General features: G+C 44.5%; 1 protein-coding gene across 2 annotated transcripts in view; it reads left to right on the top strand.

Annotated features, from left to right (window-relative positions):
• Positions 1-19,637, top strand: part of KCTD7 (potassium channel tetramerization domain containing 7) — a 269,909-nt gene that overhangs the window by 142,921 nt on the left and 107,351 nt on the right. For both annotated transcript variants that reach the window (XM_069614862.1, XM_069614861.1), the window contains exon 3: positions 9,314-9,492. In XM_069614862.1, the coding sequence (XP_069470963.1) occupies positions 9,314-9,492 (179 nt within the window). The remainder of the gene's footprint in view (positions 1-9,313; positions 9,493-19,637) is intronic.

Raw genomic sequence — 19,637 nt, 5'->3', positions numbered from 1 at the left:
CAATACCCAAGACTCGTGTATACTAAAACTCAGGAGTGCAAATAGAGTGAAACAATAATACCAATATATGAAAAGGGATGTGGGGTAAGCACTTAGAACCTCCTTATGACTGAAAGGAAAGTCGTCAAACTCCTTACCCACTATGCTATTACAGATACTGACAGCGCTAAGCCCACGTAGAGGACAAGCAAGGACAGGATCTGTGAGCTGACACTCTGGATGATACTGAATAAGGAACTTAGAAACAGTACTCACGAGGACCGGAAAGACCACTTGAATGTCAGTAAACCCACGAACCCAGTTGATCAAACAGGCACTCACAAGGCTATAACAGCAATGGGTGGAGGATAACTAAATACATAAGACCCAAGTCAAGGGGCAAGTAGAAATTGTGATTATAGAATAGTGAGGAAAACAAAAGGCATTCACACACGGACTAGTTACAACAGCACCCCACACCTAATAATCAATGGGAAATAAATGCAGAAGTGCAATGGAAAACATGGAATTGATCCCAACAGAAAGTAAAGATCAGGAGCAAGGAAAATGATATCACAAAAGGTAACCTTTCCCACCCATCCAAGGAGAAACGGCAGGAAGCTAAATCTATAAAGGGAAAGACTAATGCATCAAGTTTTTCAGTAGCAATGGACAGCATCAAAGAAACAGAGAACACAGGCAAATTGAGCAGCATCAAAGGGTAAAGCACAGAGAAAGGCTGCCTGCAGACAGAGGAAGACAGAAAGGGAAATCCAGAAAGCAGAAATCAATTAAGCACATAAATCCGAAATCCAGGGCAGAGGAACAAGAAACAGGAACTAGGCACAAAAGCTAGGAACAAGGAACAAGGGACCAGTCACAACAGGAACACTGCAACAATGACCAGCGCTGGACTGAAGCAAACTGAGGCTTTTAAAGCTGCTTAACGAGCACACCCCTCAGGTGTGCCGCCTGCTGCACCTGCAGCCACAGGTGTTGCCTATCCTCCTCCCAACCTTGTCCTGCAAGGGAGGAGGTGAAGCAGTGAGCCAGGCATTCTGGGAAGCATAGTCATTAGATTAAAGTAGCATGCTGGCTGCCAAAAACCTGGAATGGATCTGGAAGGAAAGTGACTTGGAAAATAAGGTTTTAGCGCTCCCAATTCATCACAGCACTGTAGCATAAGGTTCGGAGGAAATGTCCAGTAGGGAATAAACCCCAAAACATGCCCCCAAGTGACGGGAACGGGAGCAAAGGGAGCGAGCCGTGACAGCAGGGCACTTGTTATTCTTCAATTGTTTAGCTTGTTCCATAGTAGATCTCTATTCACAGTGTCAAACTTGGGAAAAGTCCATCCATGCCACATATAATGTATTAACTCCTTTTTGGAAGGACTTGCTAGTTACTACACTCATTAAGACACCGTTAAGCGTTGTTGACAGACCACTGAGGAAACCAATTTGCTGTTTTAACAAGATCCCCTTGTCTTCTGCCCAGATTTCAAGTTCTTTCAGCACCTTCCCCGTAAAGATTTTGCTGTCTGCATCCAGTAGGGAGATCGGGGGATAATTCTTCGGATCTTCCCAATCTCCCTTCTTGTAGATAGGAATTATAAGTGATTTTCTGCAGGAATTTGGAATTTGGTTTGAGTTCATTACTTTAGCAAATTTGAGAGCTTCTGACCATACTAACACGTTGGACTTTAATTTCGAGTTGGCCAGGCCATTTGGCCAGCAGCCCTTGATGCTGAAGTTTTTTTAATCTGTTCTGCTATCATGTTTAGGCAATGGCTAACTCCCAGTCTCCATTAAGTGAGATCTCTTCAACTACACTTGTAGTTTTCTTTTAAATGGTTGCTTAGGTATGTCTGCCATACTTCTTCACGGATCACATTAATCTGAACATGGCTTTGCTCAGTTGATATTGAGTTGATGATGGACCAGAAATTCCTTGAATTTACTGCCTGCAACGTGTGTTCCCCATCGTTCTGTAGGTGGATTTGTTTGTTCGCCTTCGAACAGTTTTTATATTCATTTTTCAAGTTATGAAGAGCACGGTCATTGTGTGTTCTGTTGAGATTCATATTTGTGAGTTCTCACCTGGCTCTTCTCATTTCTTTTTTTCTTGCCCGTGTCACTTCATCAAAAATATGTTTGCGTTCTAATAATATTACTTTTGTCTCTTGTTCTGTGGCATGTCCAAGTGCCACAAAAGTCTGCAAAATTCTGAGGATTACATAGTTTGGTGAGCTCCTCAACACTTAACAGATCAATGCAGTTTCCTAATTTCTTATTTAATGTGGCCCCTTTTACTAAAGGTGGCCAATCTGTTTTTCCCATTGTTTACCTGCATGTGTTCATAGTGGCTTTTTTTGGGTTCTTCTATGCCACAGTCTATGGAGCCGGTTAGCATGTTATGGTCACTATTTCCATCTTTCTTGAGTTTGAAGTGCTGACATTTATCAAACAATTATTTTGAATGGAACAGGTAGTTAATCGCTGCATTCAGATTAGCACGACTCCATGTGGGACTTGCAGATATGTCACCATTGAAATTGCCGTTTCCAATGACAAGGTTCCAACCTGTTAGGAAAGACAACCATTTCTTCCCATTAGTTGTTGGTTTTCTTATGCAACCCACTACTTTCTCATTTGTTGTTGTACATTGAGAGTTTAGATTGCCCAATACTATGATGTAGAGTAGCCCAACCTGTGCTTCCACTTTTATGAGAATGTTGGTTACATTTTGTAGAAATTAATTTAATGATAATGTTGCAAGGTTGCAGCACAGGTTCATAAGTGTAACGATTTGTGTATGTCTATTATTTCTTGTCTCCATTTTTGCAACTAATATTCCATTTATGTCATTACTCAGCATCTCAACCTTTTTGATGGTTGAGTTTCGACATGCAATTAGCAGACCTCCTGCAGGTCGCCCCTCTCCCTTCCTTGTTGCAGCTTGTTCCATTATTGAATATCCATCAACCTTAAAGCATGATGTTGACCACGTCTCCTGAAATACAATCAAATCATACAGATTAAATATTACCTCCTTGGTAGATTTGATTTTTAACGAGCCGGATCCCGTGGTGTTCCAACCAATACGTTCCAAATTTATTTTGCTATAGTGTATCATCCATTAGTTCCAACTCCTTGACGATTTTTGAAAGGATTTCTGGTAATAAGACCCATACTTTTGTTTTCTCATTGGGCGGTTGTGTTTTAGTTGTTCTCCTTTCTTCCCCTTTTGTGCCTTTATCACTACCCTCATGCTGTCTTATGTTGCTCCCGTCGTCACTCGTGCATCTATTATCCGTTGTTTCCAATTCATTCGGTATCTGAGCCAAGACAATCTATCCCAGCTTCTTTAGCTCTACTTTTGCTGCCAGTATTGATTGCACTCGCTCGCGCTCTGGATTTCAATCCTATCTCCACGACATCTGTACAGCTGTGAACAGGAATTTTGACGCAGTCTATGTCTGAAGATGAAAAGAGAAATACGTCTGTGACATCTTTGACTATTTGGAGAATTGTACTTCTATTGATGGGTTTCTGACCTCTCCCTTTCCTAATTGTTCGCTTCATTCATAGTTTTGGCAAAGCAAATGAGGAAGAGTTGATTATGAGGACTTATCTCCATTTAATTTAGATCATTGTAGGAAAATAGGTGCTATTGTTTGTGTCATTTAATTGAAATCTGTCTGAATTCCTACAGTGAGGGTCGATTTGATCTGGTTTCCTTTTGACTGGTCCTCATGCGTGGTAGTAGTACTCTGCTTAATTCCGGGATCGTCGATCACCTCCATCACAGTACTATGATCGTTGTTATGCTTTATCTTCCTTTTTTGTCCTTTATCCATACTCTTTGTTGACATAACGTTGTTGTTTAAGGTTTCCAGTTGCTGGTTAGATCTTGTCCATTTAACATTTATTTTTTTTACGGCCAAGGACTGTGTCGCAATTTTGTTTTTCATCTTAATTGATTCATCTTTGATCAGTGAATTTATAGCTGCTTTTAGTCCTACTAGCGAACTGTGACTTTCGTCTGTTTCCTTAGTAAGTTCCATGAGAATTTCAGTGTGTGTTTGTACCTCGCCTTTTAACATTTCAAACACATCCACCAGGGAACTTAATACGAAGTTTAGGGCTGTCAATGTTGAGTCTTCTGCCTCCTTTGTGTTTATGATGTTCTTTTTACAATCAATTGTTTGTTTGGTCGTATGTTACACTGACTTATCTTTGTGTTGTACCGGTTGCGACTCCATTGATGTCATTGGCTTCCGAAAAGCATCTGTGATGGTCTAGTGCATTGTGGCTGTGATGCAGTGCGAAAAATACCACATTTTCCAGACCTTTCTGTGACCGTTACCGCTGACATTTTGCCCTGTAGCACTTCCTTCCTGCCATTGCCGCCTCCCCGCTTGCGGTTTCCTCGCGTACCCATCACGCCAGCCTGCTCCACCCTACCACGGGCGTCAACAGGCTTCCCTAAGGAATGGCCACTTCTAGGACCTCAATAATCCTCCAGTGTACTTCTGACACTGCCACCCGCTGAAGTCACAGCGCACCCAAGTTCCGACCCCACAAGACACTCCACGCTTTGGAATATCCCGTCCTGATGAAGGCCACACCATCAGAGCTTAATTCAGCTCCTTTTCTGGCCAAAACACTGTCTTGTTGACTGTTATATTGTCCCATGTTGTCTTTGTTCAACTCTACATCGTCCAGATGTATACTTGCTGATTGCTACATGCTATCACCTCACTAAATCCACTGGTCTCCTTCCCAAGGACCCCTCAGTGGATGTGCAAGCATTGAAACGACGCTGCAAATATTCTGCATTTGCCATGTACTATTTGTTTATTAAACCATATATGTGTAAATACTGCTGTATCTTGTGTAAAACCTCAGTCAAGTGTATCTACTAACACACAAACTACAGTTTCATTAAAATCGGACTGTGGTACTTTAAAACGTCCTGATACATTTGTGTTAGGAGTCATTTGTACCCCCGTAGAAGTGTGTGCACCTTTCGTTAATCAGCCAGGTACCCCATGACCTTGCTCATTCTCTCCTTTATATCCATGAGCAACTCTACATCTCGTTTTCACCCCTAATACTAAAAAGAAATACCAGGACCTCTGCCACCATCCCTCACACACCTTGTCTTCCCTTCCCACAAAATGCAAAACACTACATGGTATCCTGCCACCCTTACCCACCTCCATCTCCCACTGATCACCAACCAAATCAATAAATACACTGCATCTCCCACCCTCCCCCACATCCCTCGTGTGTGCGCCCCCACCCCAGCAAGCAAACCAATACCTGCCATCTTACTACCCACCTCCTACCTTATCATTCCAAAATGGTGTAGCTCCACAAAAATGTAGGAGTCACCAGCAGGGCTGGCCTTAGCTCTATCGGCACCCAGGGCAAGTCAACAGGCAGAGCATGGCACTGGTGCTTGACAGGCTGGCACAAAAATTACACTGATATCAGCCTTCTGTGAGCTGAAAGTGACATCAGGAGCGTGCTGATGCGGCGTGTCCAGAAGCCAGGCCAGGCTGAAGAGAGGTCTCCGTTCCTGCCTGGAAGCAGTTGGACTTCTCGGTACTTAGCTATGCTGGGTGGTATCTGCATGGGGATTATATTATGAAGAAAGAAAATCAAGGAAATCTAACACTACGAAAAAAAATAAAGAATCAAAAATAAGTAAACTAAAAATGGAAAAAGGTGGAAACTGTTGGCAAACGTAGATAAAAATGTTTAGCGATTTAAGGAAAATATACTACACTGCCAATGGCGACAAAAGGGGAGTATTCCTGTGTACATTTAAGATAGTTATACTAAAAAAAATGTTAAAAATACACTTTGTAAAAATGAGCTTGGAGGAAAATTAATACCCCCATATTTGTTGCGCCAAGTTGCCTTCGGAGTTTGTGCGCTTTATATATTTATATAACATAACCTCTGTAAGAACAGACAGAAAAAAGAAGACAATGTGAACTAAAGAAATATAAGAATAAATGATATGACACCACATATACAGATAGCAGCAAATCAATAGTATTTAAATGATTTTCATCGTTTGATTTCTTCCACAACAGAACTTCCAAAGAAAACCATGTCAGAATTGTGTCAATGAGTTGAATCCATCAGGACATGTTTTCATCGAGAAAGCGTCCTTCAAATCCACGCAGAGCTATCTCCAAGTGTCTGCATCGTGGATAATCTGTGCAGTGGGCGGAATTCAATCAAATCTACCCATTGACAGTGGACTTTGGAAAGCCAACAGGGCTTTTACCTACATATAACATAAAAAGCAAAGAAAATCTGTCAGCTCAGTATATTTTTCGCATGCTTTTATTATTGACAGAAGATAGGGAAAAGACAAAAGCTGGTATTTCCCTGCCAAAAAACGCCTAGTAATGAATTTGTTAATTTACAAAGATGTGGCTTGAATTTCCATGCCAAATAGTATTTGCCCTGTACGACATTTCATTTGAAAATGAGTACCAGGATATTGTATTAATCCCAATTGACCCCAATAAGCTGAAACATTTTTAAAGAGAAACAAAAAAGCAAAATTCACGCAAAGTGAACGTTTCATCAGGATTGTGATTATTTAAACAAGAGGCTTTTTTAACTTGATGCATCTGAGCTCTTTATTTAAGGAGCTCTGAGCAAAGTCGCCAGCCAATCTGGAGCATGTGTAAGTCTACGTTCACTCCATAATGGTGGCAGCTTCCTTCTTGAGCCATGGAAATGGAAGAGGAGCACTGTGCGGACACCTTGCTTCCATTTCCATGCCAGACATTTTCTTTCTGGATGAAACCAAGGGTCGCAAGCTGACAGAGCCCTGGGATTTCTTTTTCCCAAAAATCAGTGGTCGAAGTGAGCAGGAGTGGTCGGAAGCGCTGCTCCTCTACTTTTTTAAATGATCTTTTACAGCTCCTATACTTTTATATTAAAAAGGAACCGTTCTGGAATGGTTTCGTTTTAAAATAAAAGTGCATAAAGATGTTGAAACTTGCACTTTCAGTGCACTGCACTGAACGATCGCTTAAACAGCAGGTGCAAGTGTTTGGGGTGTGTATTGTGTGTGGGAGGGGACGTGGTGATGTGGCTTGTGGGGAGTGGGTGCAGGCCAGCAGGGAACATAGTTCCACTACTTCTTTTCGTACACTTGACCACTGCCAAAAATGCAATATTCACCCAAGGACTTTAGCAATAACATATGATGAAGGCTTCACAGGCTGGTAATGGCGCCAGGGCCTGTAACTTTGGCCTATGGCCTTTAATTGCTGGTGTGATTCTGTCCCAAATTAATGGATATATATATATATAAAAACACTACACTGAAACTTGTTTTGTGTTGGCAATTAAAAGGCTGTGGCTTTTTATTAAACATAACATAACAGAGTATTATGGATATCCTAACAATACAGGTGTGCAGTGTTCTCTTAGTTCTGTACTTTTGGACACTTGGGCCAGGAACATGTAAATTGCCCTTCTTTGGTCTTATGGTGCCCAGCATGGACTCCCAGGTCCGTGTGTTTGGGACCTGTAAATTGTCTGGTGAACATTCCAGGCCCATGCCGCCATCCCTGCTCTGTTCCACGACTTTTCGGACAACTGTTGCCCTGTCCTTGCCCAAAATGTACCTTATCTAGGGGTGGATGGGATCCGGACAAAGAGAAGAAACTGGGTCGGCAGACGCAGAGTCCAGTTACACTCAGTTCAGAGTGTTCTTTCTGCAGGGCTGCTCAAGCATCCCTGCCTATAGAGGGAAAATATGCCCTGAGGCCATGCCCTGCATATGGCTAACAGCCTTTCAACTGGCCAGCCTGAGCTGACAGCCACTTAGCACCTAGGTGCGTGGTGTCCTGCCCTTTCCCTCACCTGATGTTCATGTGGTCGCTCCCCTTTGAAGAGGGGTTTTGACACTGGCGCAGGTTGCAGGTTAAGTTAGCACCTTTTGTCTGTTTTGTTACTGTGTGTGTGTGTCCCCTCCCTGCCAGGCTCATTGTGTGTGCCATGTGGTGTTCGTGAGGACACGGTAGTGGGGTGGTGGGGAAAAGGTGGGGGTGGCTCACCTCATGGCAGCCTTCTCCCCCCGCCCCTCCTTCCTCTTCTGTACCAGTGGCGCAGCTCCAACGTTTAAGGGCCTATGCCCTTGAGCTTCATGGGATGCCCACTCATTCCACAGCCCTAAGCATTTTCATGGCTGGCCAGGGCGGGCCGTAGGCTGCGGTGCACTGGTGTGGTGCCACGGGAAGAAACCGACTTATCTCCAGGAGGTGCTAAGTGTGTGTTGATGGCAGTGCAGGAGAGCTTCGGTCATGTAGGTTAAGCTGGATGGAGGGTTGGTTCAAGCAGCACACCGCCTGCTCAGAACGTAGACTTCGGTCAGTAGATTCAGCGTGGGTTCTCAGCAACCTGATTGGCTGCCGCACCCAGCCATGGTGCTAATGTTGATTTGGCAGTATTGCTATATGTCGTCTGCTTTGAATGCAACAAGTGAAGGCAGAGTGTGGCACGTTGAGGCAGCGAGCAGGCACACGCTCATCTAAAATGCCTACTTCTTAAGCCCTCATCAGGGCCCACCACTGGTGTCGCTCACCAAGCACTGTCGCGAGCCTTTAGCCATAATTGACATTAACGATGACTTACCCAAATGTGCACCAGAGCATATCATACTACATAGCCTTACATATTGTGGTATCCTAGCATAACATCTACCATGTGTGCTGTGTGTCTGTGAGTGAGCAGTGGAGCTTGGAATGTTGGTGCAAGGCCTGGAATGGGGTGAGTGTAAGGGTTCCAAGAAAGGACGGGTTGGGAGTGGCAGGGAGAGAGCCAAGGAAAGCAGAAGCGCATCACCTTATCTCCTGTCTTACTTTCCCACTGTAACTGGAACAATAAAGAAGACGTTACCTTTTTATAATCCTGGCTCTGGTGTGGTTCCTGAGTTTCCTGCCTGTGTCCCACCCACACCAAGATACATCACATATGTCACAAATTCAGCCCTAGAAAAGTCCTAAAATGAATCAAGATTAAAGGCAAAAGTAGTGTAGCGCAAAGGTGGGTCCCCCCCATCGATACATGGCATTCTGCCCTTTTGTGCTTCTAGTTTGTAGTTACTATACTCTTCCATACGCCATTATATATCTCCAAGTAGCACACCCCAAAGCCATGACCTCTCCCTGTCAGCTTCTTCATTGCCTGTCCCCCTTGGTATCCGTACACTCACATGAACACAGTTGCAGAAATGTCTGTCAAATGTTTCTTGGGCGTGCTTTAAAAGATTTTCTTTTATCCCCATTCGACAGAGATGTGCTAAACTTCCTCCGGTGTGGGGACCTTCCCAAAAGAGAGCGAGCAAAGGCAGTGTATAAGGAAGCCCAATATTACTCCGTCGGACCGCTGCTGGATAATCTGGAGGAAGTCCAGCCGCTCACCGGGGAGAAAGTTAGGCAGTCTTTCCTGGACTTAATGCCCTATTATAAAGGTGAGTCTGGTGAGTGTATGGTTACAGGCATAGGGCAAAGGGAGATGGTCCGCCATTCTAGAAAGAGCATTGAAGAATGTCGCGTTCATGGAATGCTGTTGAGCGGCTATAGGAAAAGAAACACCAATCAATCTGGTCTGTCAGTTTCCTTACCAATTTAGGCAGTTGGGAGCCATGCTTAGTCTCCAGCTCCGCCATGGCTGATCCCTTCCCTAAATGCTACGTGTTTAATGAGATGTTAGCGTGTTGCATTTTCAGAACACATGATCATGAAAATGCAGTTTGTTGACGTTAAAAAAAGAAAATGAAATGAACCGAGGTAGGGAAGGGAGTACCCGGGAAGCCAAGGAATGCAGTCAGGAATATTCATGTCAGGATATGCAGCATCAGCACAGATCCCCTGCCCAATCTGATCTCTTGGGAGCCATTAGCTTTTGAAGTGCAGTTCCTTTGCTGTCCACCATTTATGCAAATGCTAAATTTACCCACCTAATATCTTGGTTTGCCCTACTGCCTTTGCACAAGGAGAGTTCACTTCCAAGTAAGCACCGATGCCCTGAGTAGGGATGTAACGGTATAACGGTATACCGTTAAAGATACCGTGAACCACTTAATTGAACAATAATAACCGTCACATTGTTTATACCGTTATACCGTTAAGTGTGCTTTTCAATCTGATTTGGAAAGGCTGCAGTAAGCAAGTGCTGCGCAGTCTTGGTCTTGCACTGTTGGATGTGCCGTCTGCCAAGTAGTTTCAGTTAGAGCAGTTTTTAATGCCATTCCATAAACAACACATGCTTGACACAAAATCAATATGTTAGCAATAGGAAGAATAGATACAGTGCCAAGAAGGAAAAGGGTTTACTTTGGGGTGGCGGTTTTGGGGTTTATATATTTATAATGGATAATGTTCTCTAAACATATGGCAACGGGGGGATTTCCCTGGTTCTATCATTGAATTTACATATAATAAGTCACACTGCAAAATTCACTGATCTGTCGGTATTCCCTGCTGCCATACCAAAGGGTAACATGTCCGTGATTACTGAACACCTTTTGGCCCGCAAGTAAACTAAAGGCTGTAACGTAAAGAGAGAGTGCGTGTGTATGCGCACAAGCGTATACTACCATCAGCTTCCATTGATCTGTGGCATGCAGGTTATCAAGATGGCAACATGTTCATCTTCACCAGTAGCCAGTGGGCGAGCAAAAAGCCTAAATGACCACTTAAGAAAAGCTATTCAGTTTGCTTTGCCAGTTGCAGCAGGCCCACCCCCCTCTCCACACGTGTGTTTGTGTTTGGTGGAAGCAAGGCATTTCAGTGGAAAGTATGTTGAAAAGCCCAATTCTGGCCCTGGGTGCCTGGTTTTGTTTGTGATGATAAATCTGTCAATTTATGATCTTTTAGAAAATATTTGTTAAGATTAGTTAACTCCACCTGCTATACCGCGATAACCATGATATACCGTCATTTGGCAAGAAGGTTCTCGTACCGTCATAAAACTAATACCGTGACACCCCTAGCCCTGAGTCCTTTGAATGGCTCCAAAATATGGGCAGTGCACTTTCTAGACAAGCACTGAACAGCTTTCTTCCCCATACTTCATCTTGGCTGTTACCCTACAAATGTAGGGGCATATCTATATGCCTTAAGAAAAACACTAACCAGGCCCACCCGTGAACAACCATGGGAAATAAAGTGTTATCACAGATAATCTTGCCAGTTCACATTCATCCCTTATTGTGTAGATCTAGTGGTATCATGTTTGCCACAGTAACCTATTTCTAACTATAAAACCCCCAGATCCTCACAAGAGGAGACTTGGACTCATCCTCCTGATCCCTTTCCCAAACTCTACAAGCCAGCCAGGAGCAAGAGATCCTCCTCCTTTCCCACAACGGTCACGCCCTACCCTAGTCTTCCAATGTTCACTCCAAGATCTCATCCTATGGGATCTGCTTAGCTTGATCAGTGTTCATTTGTGCTCCAAATGTACATTGATTTTTTTTAGGATGTGACAGCAGAAACAGATCACTTGACCCTTGTTGTCTGCATATTTCCTGATCTATTGCAGCACCTGGGAATCCTATGGCGGGTTCTGATTTATCCTGGATGACCACGACCGAAAATTAGAGAATAAAGTGAATTTCTTGGGAATGTTGATGTGTTCATAATTGGGAGGACTCAATCTGTAATGGTGGTCCACCTTTGAAACATCCTGGATTGTGTTCAGCTGCTTTGTCACTTCTCCATGTTCTTGTTATCAGCTATGTTGGCAATTGCATCTATTGTTTTCACTGCTCACAAAAGGTGCAGCAGATCCTGAAAAAGTCACCTCAATATAGTCAAAATATTTGTCGACACAAAAGTAATGTACAAGATCTACTACTTTTGAAATATGAGGCCACACATCCTTCCACAGGGGAAAATAACATTTAAGTTCTGAAACATTCAGCATATATATATATGCATTCCTATATATATATTTTTGTGATGTCATCTTTGATGCCCTGGGTGTTAGGCTTAGCAGTGCACGGTGGTGGCGTGAGTTATGGTTGCTTTGCTTACCATAACTGGCGAATTTCTGAGGTTTTTCGGTTTTACTTGTAACCATAACGTCCCTTTAACAAAGTTTTTTCATTGCATTTCATAGGTTTTTATTAGTGCAACTTCACCATAACGTCCCTTTAACAAAGTTTTTCAGTGAATTTCATGGAATTTTACCAGTGCATGCTATTTTCCTACAACTTACTAATATCATACATACCCCAATATAGCAACATTTCTGTCCAATTTACAAAGTTTCCCCTAAAAACTCTGCCATTTCCCACCTTCTGGCATGCATTTTAACACTTCTATACACTTGTAGCAACTTTTTCCACTGTTTTTGCGTCCGTCGACGTCTGCGAACGTCTGACCTCATCACGGACCTTCTGGACAGTGCCACGTGACCATGCGCTCGTGTGCGGCATGATGATGTGTCCGCAAACTCGTCTGCACGTTGTGATCAGGTCCGTGCTTTGAGGACAGTTCAGAACTGCATTTTCTACTGATCTTGGAACTTTCAATCTCAAAATGTACCCTTGCTACACCTATTCTTACTCATTATCCATTAACAATCTAGTTACAAGCAGATACTTGGAAGAATATTAGCAAAACAGCTATTTATCTTAAAAATGGCATCAGATATTGCCATCCCTCCTCCCCAAGAGCCACCAGCACCACCAACTGGAGGACCTACACAACAAAAAAAAGTGCAGTACTTCTAAAGACAATGAAGAGCACCAAGAAGATGAGGTAGAGGACGTGCCTACCTCTAGCACCCAGAAGGAATCATGGGCGGGGCAATTATTTACCACTGTTGGGAATGTACCAAAGGCTAAAGCTACCAAAGTGAAATGCACTGAGTGCAACGGTGTAATCAGTCGCGGACTACCTGGACAGTACTCCCACGGGACCACCTCCATGCGCCACCACACCAAATCCAACCACTGTAATGCCCTCAGAAAGGTTGTTCCTTTCTTAGCAAGTAGTAGGCTTTCTTCCTCCACCTCATCTTCCGCAACCGATACTGTAACCACACAGCTTACTTCTGTGGGACACAAAATCCCACCAGCTACCTTGCAAGCAATAAAAGAGGCTGTTCATCCATATCTTTCGAAGACAACAGTCCTCTGCATATGCTGCAACACACCACTCTGCAGGGGGGGAAGTAATTTCGAAGTGCTTTTGAAGCTGTAATCAAGGAGCATGAGAAACACTGCCCCCTACCTTAGAAGTAACAGGCGCGCAACATCTTCCCAGGTCCACCTGCCCCTCCATATTAGTGCTTGGTGCCTCTTCCCTCATTTCCCACCCCACCTTACGTTCTAACCTCTTTTGCAAAAAAGAAAAAAAAGAAAAAAACAACAAAAGAAAGGTACCTTTAGGAACCACCTTTCACAGTTAAAAAATATAGACTCCATCTACTTTACATTTCTCAGTAAAGTACATAGACTCAATAAGATTTTCCACATTTCCATTAGCATTTTGTTTTATGCTAATGGGAATAATGTGGCGTTCATCTCCCTTTCCAGGGACTGGAACGGTGGATAACGGCCTGGCATCCCAAATTATCAGCCCAAGTGAAACGAGGGCGAATAACAAGGGCTCCTGACCGTTATCCCCTATTCCAGACCCTAGTATGGGTGCTAAAAAAAAAAAGGATTTTTCTTCCTACACTGGGACACCTGCGCCGTCCCGCTGTAGGAAGGAAAATCCTTTTCCAAGATGGCCACCATGGAAAGGTAATGCGGTGCTCCGTACAGAGCCCCTCTACCCTTTCCATGGCAGCCTGCAGAAGGCAAAGAGAGAACTCTTTGACCATATTACCACAAGCACATTTTTATCCCCTTTCAAACCTATCTCACTTTCGAATAACATTACCACGTAGCGGGTCCCAGGTGGACATGGCCACTTTGATCCCATTTGTCGTCCCTCGTGGTCATGGCCAGTAGCCAGATTGTCCGGGTCATGACCTAATGCCACAGGCTATACCTCAGTCCCCAAAGGTATATCACTATTTTTTGTACCTACATTAGGACACTTGTCAAAAAATAAAATACGGGCACATTTGCAAAACCATGCTTTAAGGTCCTTGCCAATGCTCCTTACACGAGTTTGCTGGAAATCCGCCCATGTTTTATTTTTTCAAAAGGGTCAAAATGTATATATGAGATGATATGGCATTTATAATGCGCCTATACACAAGTGTTTCAAGGCGCGATGAGGCAAGGGAGGGGAAACAGAGGGAAGACAGAGACAACGATCCTACTAGGCCAGGTGTCATTGAGATTGTGCAAGTGCAGGGTTGGGGGGAAGGGGAAAAGTGCAGGCGGGAAAGAGGAGGGGCAGTGCAAGTACATAGGATAACAGTATGTACATACAGTTTCCCAGACCCCCCTCTGTTTTATGTACATACAATAGTCATATAACTTAGCCGCCACTTGACAAAATCCATTCAGACTTTACAGAAACATTCAAGGTTGGGTCTATAATCTTTCTGAAAACATTTGTCCACATTTGTGAAACGGCAACAAAGTTATAAGCCATCTAAAAAGGTTTTGACCCCCTTCTAATTTAGCCCCCTCTTAACAAAATCCCACCAAGCCTTACAAATGTATGTATCTCTAGATCTCAAATCTTTTTGCAAACATTTGTGTGGATTCGTCAGATGGCACCAAATGTATAAGCCTTTACAATATTGTGAGACACCCCTCTAATTTTGCCCACTCTTGACAGAATACAACCAAACCTTGCAATAACATTTATATCTAGATTTAAAATCGCTATGCAAACTTTTGTGCAGATTCGGCAAAGGCCACCACATTTATAAGCCTTTACAATATTTTGGGACCCCCCCTCTAATTTTGTTCCTTCTTGGCAAAACAGTTGCACACTTTCCAAAACCTTCAGAATGAGGTCTAGAATACAATTCCAATATTTCATGCAGCTTCATTGAGTGGCGCAAAAGTTATAAGCCATCCAAAAACTGATTTTCACCAACCCAGTAATGGAGAAATTGGCATAGATGTCCCCAAACATCAGAAGTGTTCGCGAACCTCACAGGACTGTACCTGAAGTGTTTGCGGACTTCGGGGATAAAAAACACCAGTTGTTTGGCTTCTTACAGCCATATCCCATCCCATCCTCATCACCCCCCACCTCCGCAGAGAATGTTTGATGAGTTTGACAAGCACAATGTTGTGTTTTTTATAGGTTTTTTCTGCGATGTTCACGGACACGAGCGAATGTCCGCAAATCCAACATGGCGGGCGTTTCCAAATATCTGACGCATTTAATGCTTTTTACCATCCGATCAGCAGCCGCGCCCGATGTCAGCGGACCTCACGTCACCTTCTGAACCATTTAGAGACCTGTCTGCAGACCGAGCAGGGAAGTGAGTCCACAGACCGAACCCAGATATCCTGAATTTTTTGTACATACCTTTGGGCCGTTTAAAAAAAAATACCTGACGGATTTGCACCCAATTTACAAAAGCACGCTTTCGGGACCAAACCGCTGTACCTGCCACACATTTAGTGAAAATCCGTCCAGCGGTTTGGGCTGTAGACGTGAGCAACATTATTTTTCCAATAAGTCTATGGAAAATGTTTTAATTTTGGGACCTACCCCCCTACAGCTTTGCCCCCCTTGATGAAACCTCACCAAACTTGTCAAAAGAATTCTGAGGGGTCATATACTTTTTTTGCAAAGTTTGGTAAGCATTCGTCCAGGGGGAGCAAGGTTATAAGCCCCCCAAAAAGTGCTCTTCCTATGAGTCGAGCAACTTAACCATAACTACAGGGCCGCTACCGCAGGCCCTGAAATATATAGGAAAATCCATTTAAGCAAAGTCACACACACTCCACAGCGCCCCTAGTAGCCATCGCTGGAAGTTCACCACCAGTTCTGGATTTTTCTATTTTCACATTCAGGTGGAAGGATTTTTTCAAACCTTTTTAAACCCATCATCACTTTCTTGGTGTTGTGAAAACATGGCCAAATGCTCCAACTACAAGGCTGCCGGGACTGTACTGCACTGATGAGCCCTAATAAGGGTGAAACCAGGTATCTAGTTGTCCTGACAGCCTAACAAAATGTCTATCTTGGGTTGATAAACCTATGTTTAAATTAGCACTGCCCTCTTAGACAAAGACATATTTCCTGGAGAAAAAGGTTTGCATTTGGGTTAATTTTCCTACCCACAATACCTTGCTGTTGTGGTTCAGAACTGGAGGTGAACTTCCAGCGATGGCTACGAGGGGCGCTGTGGAGTGTGTGACTCGGCTTAAATGGATTTTCCTATGTTCACATTTCAGGTGAAAGTTTTTTTTTCAAACCTTTTTCAACCCACCATAACTTTCTTGGTGTTGCATATATATATTTCTGGATCTTATGGATCTGCATAGTCCGACATCTAGTGGTAGTCGCGGAGTATTACAAGATTTGTTTTTGAAACTCGAAAACAGATGTTGACAGGGCGTGTTAGTAATACTATCCCTAGTGTGACCTGTACTGTACCCATGGTCATTCACGCATCGAGGTTCCTCAGATTGTTTTTTTCCGCCATCAAAGTTGGTTGCATATGCAGTTCCAGCTGATGCCTTTAATTAGTTGAAAGTTTAATTGTAAACTCTCTTTCTTTCCTTAGTGTTCACTTTGTCAGACAGCCAACAGACTGATCGACGGCTTTCGACGAACAACCTCATCATCGACGAATTGACTGATCATTGACCAGACGTGGCCTACACATGCCTCTTCAGGCTTCGCCCCTTACAGTAGGGAGAGAGGGGGGAAGTTCTCCATACTGACCTCTTTAGAGAATGCATATTCTGTCATCCCCTTTCCCTTTTTCTCGTCAATTTGCCCTTGTAAAAAAGAATGGACAAAACTACCTTTACATTTTGCCGTACCTGCCACCGAAAATTCTTGTGGAAGGACACGCACCGAGTATGCAATTACTGTCTCCCGAGGGATCACCCCGAAAAAGTTTGCAAATCTTGTAAACCTTTTCGACCTAAAACTCTAAAGTATCGGTGCACCAAACGCTGGGCCGCTCACGCCATTCAGCCCGAGGCCTCCATCGACGTGACGGAAGACTCCAGCAAGGGCAGTATCTGAGTCATTAGTGATGCCGAAGGTAAGGAGTGTTCGGCGGAACCCCATGTGCGAGCCCCCGACTCCAATGAGCAGTCCGGCGGCTCTGTGATGGAGAAGACACCCAGCGGCCAGAGCACACAAGCTCCAGTACAATAAACACATACCCCACGGCCGACTTTAGACAGAACCGTCAGGAGTCGAAGCCCACGTGGTGAGAAAGCCTCAGGTTCTTCACTGTCTGCTGGTCCATCGCGTACGCTTTTGCCTCATGACAGGCCTCTGAAACAGGACCCAAAGGTCGGTTCGGACACCGAATACAAAAAGGCCCTCCATTCGCGCGCTAAAAAACAGGCGGCGAAAGGCGTTTTGGTGTCCCCCAAGAAAACGCAGAAAATGCAGGAGTTCATCAAGAAACATGTTAGTGCTTCCCTGCTTAAAGCAAGGTCACCGAAAAAGTCACACATTTCAACTCCTTTGTCCTCAAAAGGCACACAGGCTGTAAATCTCCACCCTGTAGACACCCTCTCAGGGGCTATTGTGGGAAACCTAGAGGTGCCTCACCCACTAGTGCCCGGAGATCCGTCATCCAGGTGGCCAGGACACAGCCATCACTGTTGGATCCAGTTCCTGGGGTGGACCAGTTGGGGAGGACCACGAGTATGGGGGCGGGGGTCCTCATGGAGTGGAACTGGGATGAAATGGGGTTGTTTTACCGTGACTGAAATGGTTGCGACGGAAAGGACCGCATGGGAAATGTACACAATACAAAAAAGTTTGTACATTTCCCATGCGGACATCCATTGTAAAGCAACCCCAAATCCATACAAGCACACACCCCCAGCCATACCCCCAACATACCCCCACCCTCAACACACCCCCAACACACACCCCTACTTACCTTTCATTCCAAAGCGCTGTATCCCGGCGGCGCCGGTTCCCTTTCACTTCTGTGATCGGGAACTGACGCTGCGGGGTCCTTTTTCTTTTCTTTTTTTGTTTTACTTTGTCAGGTCAGCTATAGGGGGGGCACCGCAACCCCCCGCTCACTATACTGTAGTATTTACTATACAGTATGGTGAGCGGGGTGTTGCACGGGACACACCCGCAGCCCCCAGCTTTTTTTGTTTTCGGTCAGCTGAGCTGGGGGGGGATGTCCCCCGCAACTCCCGCTCACTTTACTGTATAGTGTAGTGAGCGGGATGCTGCAGGGGAAACCCTTTATTTTTTTTTTTCATCTTTCATCAGTCGGGTGAGCTGCGGGGGTATCCCCCGCAACCCACGCTCACTATACTGTGTAGTATTATAGTGAGCGGGATGTTGCAGGGGATACCCCTGCAGCCTTTTAAAAAAAAGTGTTTTTGTCCGCCGCCACCAAAAGACCTAAACACATACCACAAAAAGTTTGAACATTTGGTAGTTCAAACTTTTTTTGGTATGTGTTTTAAGTCTTTTGGTGGGGTCGTAATTTAGGTTCAGTAATTTTGGCCTATTCCAGTGGGACACTGACGGGCAAGACGCTGTACCCCATTCCCTGTAACACCTTTTCCCCATCCACACCCGTTGGATATTTAGAAGCTCTACCCCCCTTTTTCCGACACAAACACTTTCTTACACACAGAAAGACAAGGGACTACCACCAGAGCTGTTTGTCTGACATGTCCCAACACAAGAGTCAGGCAGAGTCAGGCAATTGACCAAAACCACATACACCTGACGGCCCTTTACCGTCTCTGCAGGGATAAAAGGCGGAGCAGGAGAGCACACAATGAGCAAGGCTGAATGCATGAGGAAACAGCTACAGCGAACTGGCAGTTCAAACGGAGGAGAAAGGCGGTGAGACCAGGAGGGACGACGAAGGGGGAATTGCCCTTGCCCTTTTCAACTCAAACCCGCAAAGCCTCCGAAAAGGGAATTACAAGACTGGGAATAATAGCTGACGTGTGGAGCAACAGATGACAATGGTGCACGGAGGCCTCCCGCAATGATAACCCAGGCGGGGAGGCATGCTGGCTACTGTGGTACCGTCCTTGACTCCAGCAGCAAGCCAAGCCAAGCAGACTCAAGACAGTCGGTGAGTCGGAGGAATTTGATAGGAAACTGAACTGTGTGTGAGCCCAAGGTGCAAGTGGCAACAATAGATGAACGCAAGAACCTGTTTGTTTGAACTTTTGAGACAGCTCAGAGAAGGGCCAGCTGGAGAGTGGTTGTGTGCCGTAGGAGTGCTTAGTCGTAGGACTCTCACTAGCCCTCATGTAGTGAAACTACAAGTACCATAAGGCCCTAGTAAAGGGCGGCGTGAGGTGTCAGAGCGGTCCTACATGGGTCACATCAAATCCCATGTACACTCGAGTGTCTCTGACCCATTGCCAAGGCAAAAACTAAGACAAGTAAATCCTGTATCGTGATAAAGTAAAGTCAACTGTGAGAGCGGCAGGTGTGAACCCAACAGAGGGATGCTTGTGAGTTGCGGTGAAGAGTAATGCACCCGTGAACATTGTGTGAC

Source organism: Ambystoma mexicanum, chromosome 9, assembly GCF_040938575.1.
Source record: "Ambystoma mexicanum isolate Mex_15411 chromosome 9, UKY_AmexF1_1, whole genome shotgun sequence".
Taxonomy (NCBI): domain Eukaryota; kingdom Metazoa; phylum Chordata; class Amphibia; order Caudata; family Ambystomatidae; genus Ambystoma; species Ambystoma mexicanum.
This window is presented reverse-complemented; position numbering and strand designations above follow the sequence as displayed.